General features: G+C 47.4%; 1 protein-coding gene across 3 annotated transcripts in view; it reads right to left on the reverse strand.

Moving 5' to 3' along the window:
- Ntn1 (netrin 1) overlaps positions 1 to 7,623 on the reverse strand; it is a 223,830-nt gene that overhangs the window by 67,170 nt on the left and 149,037 nt on the right. For all 3 annotated transcript variants that reach the window (XM_029557540.1, XM_029557541.1, XM_008855738.3), the window contains exon 3: positions 4,865 to 5,053. In XM_029557540.1, coding sequence (XP_029413400.1) covers positions 4,865 to 5,053 — 189 coding nt within the window. The remainder of the gene's footprint in view (positions 1 to 4,864; positions 5,054 to 7,623) is intronic.

Below are 7,623 nucleotides of genomic sequence, written 5' to 3' on the forward strand. Positions count from 1 at the left end.
TGCTTGAGTCACTGACTACTTTCCTGTGTCAGGTGACCGATCCTTTTCCCTGTACTCCCCAAGTTATGACAGGAAATGGAACTGTAACAAGGGACCCACAAGATAGAACTGTACTCCTGAGGCTTTTATGGGGTGAGTAGACACTGAGTCAAGAAAATGTGGGATAGTCCTAGGTCTACTGAGCCTCAACTCTCAGATGAGTAGATCTAATACACATACATACACACACACACACACACACACACACACACACACACCACACACACACACACGATTAGATCCCTTGATTACTATAATATTAGCTGTATTGGCCTTGCCCAGCAAGATTTAAAATCCCCTCCAAGTTTTCATCAAAAGAATCATAAAAATATTTAAATTCATCAACTATCAAATTCCCCCCCTCAAAGGAGTAAGTCCTGGCCACCCTGAGTCTTTCCCAAATCCACACCACCAAGAGCAACCTGCCACCCTCACCTTCTACTCACTGTCACATCTCACTTCACACTGGAATCCCCTGGGGAGCTTTTGCATGCCCCAGTGTCCACATCCCATCTAGACCCACTCATTAAACCAGAATCTCTGGGATGGGACCCGGGTAGCATTTCACAATTCCCTTGTGCAGTTAAAAGTGAGAGTCACAGACAAATTGGAGAAAAATATGCTTATGACACTAGGAAGGGAAAGTCAAAAATCTAAAAGGAAAGTAACGGGGTGCAGGGGTCCACACAATGGCTTTAGAAGCCAGAAGGGGCTGCTGCCCTGGGATGCTCACTTCCTCCCCTGCCCCCAACCCTTCCAGAGCCCTATGGCAGTGGCAAGCAGTCACTGCAAAGCCGACGAGGGCTGTCTCGTGCTTCTACCCAGCTAATGATTGCATCTTCCTAGGGCTCGGGCACCTTCTTAGCAGCCTTCTTTCAAGCCACATTCAGTGCAGACGTGAAGGGGGCAGGGCAATGCGTGTGTGAAACAGGCTGCTCAGTGAGATGGAACGCAGTCCTTTGTATAGGGAAGCTAGATGTAGTGGTTAATTTCTTAATTCTCATCGCCATTCGGTTCACGGGAGACTTCTGGAATGTCTTTATCCATCACAGATGGTTTAGGAAGATGATAAATTAATATTGTTATCAATGGAGGCACGGCTGAAATGGTTAAATAGCAACGTCTTCTTTGCAAGCTCTAAAAAGAAAGAGCCTCCAAAGTCCATAAAGAAGACAAATGGTAAACAAAACCTCCTATCTTTTGACAGATTCCAGGATGAGTATCATTCACAAACCATTTTGCAGAGAAAGGGGAGAAATTCATCTCCTCTGACTTTGTATAGGACAACAGCCCACACCATAATGAGGCTGGCCCAGCGCTGTGAAATCGCGCTGAATAGCCTAGAGTGCAGCGGCCTGTTCCCTGGGCATGTTTATTACAGCTCTTTGTATGCACCAACCCTGCCAGTCCCCGCTTGCTTCTAAGCTAGGGGAGGGGAGAAAGACCCCAACAAATTTGTTGCTATGAAACTTCCCAAATAGGGAGACTGCATAATAATGTTTGGAATTAAATGCCCTCTCTCCAAACTGTTCTCATCTGGATCCACCCCTGCTCAACACTGAACAAGGTCTTGAGCCAGCCAATCACCAGCAGTGTATGGGTGGCCTGGGCCCCCTGCCTGCCCGCCCCCCAGGCCCTGAGGAGTCAGGGGGTAAAGAGGGCCCCATGGCCGTTCCCCAAGTCAACCTGGGAGTCCAGAGCCATTTGTGAAATAAGTGTAAAACAAAGCCTAGAAGAGCAGCCTTCCCTAAAGGTCTAGGATGGAGCTCCCGGAAGGCAACCTCAGAGAGGCTGGGGAGGGAGTCATACCTACAAGATCTGAAAGCCTCTGTGAGAAAACTGCCAAAAGAGCACAAAGCTGTTGGGCCAATGAGCTTCCTTGCAAAGAAGCATTGCTTAAACCACATGGCCTTGGAAGACACCACAAAAAAAAGTTTCCATGGCGGTAGCAGAGGGATAGAGGTTTTGAACAAGAGACTCAAAGGCACACCGCCCCTTCCCCCACCTCCCATCCTTGCTACCCAGCATCTGAACTTCTAAAGCTGCTTCCTACCCAGAGCTCCAGGTCTCTTTTTAACAAGAAATGTCCAAAAGGAGTATTCAAAGTTCCCACACCCCTAAGGAGGTGAGTGAGGAAAGGGAAGAGTAGCTGATAACGATCTGGAACTTTCAAGGGATACCTTTTCCACCAATCAGATTGCTAGATCTTTTGGTCACATTTTTGTGCCTTAATCAGAGAACAGATTTTTCTTAGCAATCTTGAAGCAAGGCCCCTTCAGGTTATCTGTTTCCTCAACAATTGGGGTGCAGGATCTAGAAGCATTCTCTCACCAGCCCAGACTGTCAGATTCCTTGAAACTCTATCTTTCTTACTCAATCAAGAGATACTGACACCCCCACCCCCACCCTGCAATACACACACCCTTATCTGCCTCTCCCTGACCAGGATCCATCCTTAGCTTTTCCTTTCGCCCAAGTTCCTCTCCCAGGGGTTCACACCAAGGTTGGGGACAGCTGGTATCCAAGATTGAAACTAAAGACAGGCACCTGCATTTGAAATCACAGAACAGGAATACCTCTCATCTGCCTGGATCTGTTCCTCCCTAGAAACCAGCATCTGGGGAAGCTGAGCATCTCTACCCCAACACAAAAACTGGCAGGGCAGGAAGTAGCCAGCATCCTTCCTCACAGAACATAGACCTTCTTACCCATGGGCACAGGACTGCCCACCAAAGTGGCTGCTATGTGTTAAATTTTCTGGCCAAATCTGTGAGGCCAGTTGTTTATAAGATCCTGGCTTCCATCTCTTCTGCAAAAGAGATAGAAAATGCAGTGGACACAGCCATAGGAAAGGAGTACTTTCCAATTATGTTCTCTGGAAACCCAAAGCTATCTCCCTAGTCTTGCCCTGCTCACACCTTTCTGACAGTGTGGCCCTTCCTTGGGCTTATTTCCTGGGCCACCTGACCATTCTGAAAGTCTCTTGGAGGCAGTCTCACCTGAAACTATTGTCTTTTTTGTGAACCCACATACATGTAGGCAATACACTCATACACATAAAATAAAAATAAATGTGTATGAGTGTTTTGCCTGCATGTATGTAAGTTCACCATGTGAGTGCAATGCCTATGGAATCCAGAAGAGGGTGTTGGATCCCCTGGAACTGGAATTATAGATGTTAATGGGTGCTGGGAACCAAATCCTGGTCCTCTGCAAGAGCAGTGCTCTTAACCTGATGAGGCTTCTCTCCAGCCTCCCTCGCCCATCTTTTGGAATATGGAAAAAGCCCAGCTACCTGTATACCTGAAAACTTTCTCTTGGCAGCCAGCAAGGGCAACCAATAGAAGGAAAGCTTGCTTGCATATTGAGAGCACCCAGTGCTCTTAACCTGATGAGGCTTCTCTCCAGCCTCCCTCGCCCATCTTTTGGAATATGGAAAAAGCCCAGCTACCTGTATACCTGAAAACTTTCTCTTGGCAGCCAGCAAGGGCAACCAATAGAAGGAAAGCTTGCTTGCATATTGAGAGCGACCTCGCTCATCTGTGCATGTGGAATCCAGGAGACAGTCTACAAACCTGGTGGGGGTTTGTTGCTCTTCTTTGTTTTTTAGGAAGTGTTCTACACAGCTGAAGTGGCTCCATGATCAGAAGGGTACATACTTGGCTGAAGCCCTGTCATTATTACCTTGGAATTCTTTATCATTTCTGCATAAGAAGCCCTGTATTTTCATTTTGCACCGAGTTTATAAGTTATGTAGTCAGTCCTGCACACAAGTGTCCCAACAACTGGTGGCTTTCTGGCTATGAAGACGATACCTATGCTTCATTCAGAGGCTGAGTAGCAGCCTAGAAAGGTCCTCACCTGCACGATCTGCCGTGGCTTGGGATAAGGATCTCTAAAGGCCCATATCAGGACTATGTATGTTGAGCTGTGCCCCCAGGAGCCCTTGGAGATAAACATCTTGGGAAGCCCTGCTCAGGTACAGCTCTAGCCCTACGCCTCAACTTTGGAGCAAGAAAACCCTGGTCTTTGAAATTCCCGAAGGCTAATGTGGAGCAGGGGGACCCCATTTTTCACCTCCCCTACATTGTACTCATTTGCCTGGCATTTCAGCAGCTTCTCTGAGTCATCTGACCATTATTCATTTTTGTTGGTAGGAGAAAAACAAACAGCAGAGAGTTAAAACATTAGTACTTGCTTCAGTGAATGGAAATAGTCTCCTGTCTCCTTTTATTTTATTTTTTTTCCTGTTCTTGAGACATAGAGCTATTTGCAGATAGATTAAATGTTCCTAATCCTGAACCGGCCAACCTGCTGCAGCGCTCTCTCTCTCTCTCTCTCTCTCTCTCTCTCTCTCTCTCTGTCGGGGGCGGGAGGTGGGGATGAGAAGGGGGGCCGAGTGCACACATCCAAAGAAGTATGTCTGTGAAAGGTTGGGAAAAGAGGGTCCTTTGTCCTGACAGTAAGCCTGGCGAACATGACTCTGGACCCTCTGGTATGCAGCACACCTGGGCTGGGGAGGGAGGAAAAGGGGGAGGTGTTGGGGGGTGGGCCGTGCACCCTCATAGGAGATCACACCTTCTCCTTTCTTCTCCTTTGAGCCATGTCTCCATCACCCCTTTGTTTTGGCTTACACCTCCAAACACCAGGGTGTGTGTGTGTGTGTGTGTGTGTGTGTGTGTGTGTATGTGTATGATGATCTCGGTTTATTTTACTTTGTAAGGGAACTTGGGAAAAAAAAAGAAATAGGAAGGGAGGTGGAGGGAAAGAGAGGGAGCCTGGTGTCCTTGAGAGCCCCTGCTCCCTCCTCCCCAAGATAACCTACCTTTGCAGGCCTTCCGGTGGGTGATGGGCTTCCCCATGTCGCGGTAGAAGCCCTCCTTGCAGTAGTGGCAGTGGCGGCCTGCCGTGTTGTGGCGGCAGTTGAGACAGACGCCCCCACTCTTTCGTCCAGATAGCTTATAGAGCTCCATGTTGAAGCGGCAGCGGCGGGCATGGAGGTTGCAGTTGCAGGCTGCAGGGGAGACAGGGAGAGGCCATGAGCACAGGTGATGAGAGGACCAGTTCCCCCTTTATCCTTTATCTCCATGGCAGGATAAACCTAAGCTCTGGGAGCTTTTCCCTGGCTCCCTTGCTTGCACACATAAACATTGAGAACCTCAGTACTGTGGCTAAGGCTACCCCAAAATTCTTGTGTTGGAACCCTAACCCTGCCTGTAATGTAGACGGTATTTGAAGATAGGATCTTTAAAGAGATGACTATGTCAAAATGAAGCCTTTGGGCTGGGTCCTACTGCAATGTGTCCCTGTAAGAGAAAGAAATCTGGACATATAAAGTCACCCCAGAGGTAGGTAAGCAGAGAGTTAAGATCAGGCAAGGACACCAAGACCAGGCCATCAGCAAGCCAAGGAGAGAGGCCTCAGGAGAAACTAACTCTGCCCTCACTGCGACCTTGGAATTGCAGCCTCCAGAACTGGGAGAAATAAATGTGTCCAAGTCCCTCAGCTGAAACAGACCATACAAGGCTCCCAGAGCTTCCCCTTCAGCCATCCACCTGCACCTCTCTTTCTCCTACTCCTCACCCTGCCATCAGGAACCCTGGAGCCAACTGCCCCCTCTCCTTCCCACTTTCCAACACTGCAGAAGACCCTCAGCTTTCTTCTTGATGGCTCTTCTCCCTGCCAGGCCCACTTCCTTCCACTCCCTTGGCCTATGCACCTAGCTCAGAATTTAGTAGCTTTCTCCACCTACCCTGAGGCCCTTGGAGTCTATCTCCTGCCTCACACCACCTCTGTGCTCCTGACCTGCAAATCCTCATTTCCCGCTTCAAATCTGGAGTTTCCACTTGGACCCAGAGGTGCCTCCCTCACATCTACCCACTCCTCTCCATCTTGCCTCTGTCCACCTAGATCACTTGTATCTGCAGGATTCAACCAATTGTGGATCCAAGATATTTGGGGAGGGAAATTGCATCTGTACAGAAATGGACATTTTCCCCTTTGTTCAAGGCATTATAAGCCATCTATAGATGATTTTTAACAAGATGTGTACAGGAGGATGTGGAGAGGTTGGCATGCCATTTAACTGAAGGGACTTGGCATCCATGGCTTTTAGAATCCACAGGGGATCCAGGAGCCACTGCTCTCTGGATGCCAAGACCAAGATTTCTAAGTCCCAATCTGAGGGAGTTCAGAGGGATACAGTCAAAATAATTTAGTACAGCCTTGGGACTCTGAATAGGCCGAATCCCATCTCCCAGCTTTGGCTCTGCACCTCTCCACTCCTCCCTGCCTCCGTTGTTCAGAACTTTGGTCAGTTTCCAAACCATGCCAAGTATGAGGATGCTCCCCTTTCCCCTCCAAGGTTAGCATGTACTGTTCCTTTCCTCATGACACCCCTCTTCACCTAGCTGCAGCCTTCTCTTGGTCCGGGTGTGTGCTTTGGCATCATTTCCAAGCCCACCTCTACCCTTTGGTTGGCGGTAGACTCCAGCATGGCCCCATAGGGCCCTCCTCACCCTATACTATGATCACCGCCACCTGCATTCTTTGAGTTCCAAACTCTAGGGTACTGCCAGTACCACCTCCAACACATCTTAACCTACTTTTAATGTTTTACAATCATTTACTCTGTGTGTGTATTATGAATGTGTGTTTGTGTGGGGGTGTGCATGTGCCATGATGTGCATGTGGTGGTCAGATGGCTTTGAGGAGTGAGTTCTATCCTTTCACCGTGTAGGTTTCAGGGCTCGAACGCAGGTAGGTCATCATGTTTGGTGCTAAGTGCCTTTATTTACTGAGCCATCTCTCTGGGCCTTACCCACTTTTTAAAAAGCATGTATTAATTGTACAAAATAATGTGTATCACTGTGACATTTACATATATGCCTATGATATATGCATACTTTGATCATATCTACCTTTGCCCTGTTTTTATGCTAAGTGTCTTCTATACCATATTTAATGGAGTTTCTAAAGAAATGATGCTTAATGCCATACATTTCAAAACAAAAGCAGACCAGGAAAAAAAAAATACTTCTGTTTCCACTAACCACTGTGAAAACAGGGGCTTTCCTTTGTTGGTGTCTGCTCAGCTATGGGGCCTATTTAATTCTTTCTTACAAACGTGGACCATACCATACCTGTCTACCTCTAGCTTAGTAGCCTATTATTTTTCTAGAATGAACAATTTTTAGTGTCAAATATGGTTCAACATGTTTAAAGGTTGCCTTGTGGGTTCCTTAGTCTGAAATGGTTGTGTTGAACAAGCAGGATCCCCCAAAGCCAACCAGCTAGGCTGTTTTCAGTTTGTCACTGTTATAAAAAACACCAAGTAACCACCTTAAACCATCTTTGAACAAGCACATTTGTACTCTGCTCTGATTAATGTTGGACAGTACATTCCTCAAGGCAGAATTCTGAGTTAAATTTTGGATCTACATGCTTTTAACTTTGGATCCAAATCACCAAGTCACCCCCAAGGAAAGCTGAACTGGCCTGGTCTCCCACCAGCAGGATATGACAGCTCTTATTTTGTCATACCCTTGAAAAGAGTAACAGCACACATTTGGTATAGGCTTTTTT

This window comes from Nannospalax galili, unplaced genomic scaffold, assembly GCF_000622305.1.
Source record: "Nannospalax galili isolate Female #2095 unplaced genomic scaffold, S.galili_v1.0 scaffold146, whole genome shotgun sequence".
Classification (NCBI taxonomy): domain Eukaryota; kingdom Metazoa; phylum Chordata; class Mammalia; order Rodentia; family Spalacidae; genus Nannospalax; species Nannospalax galili.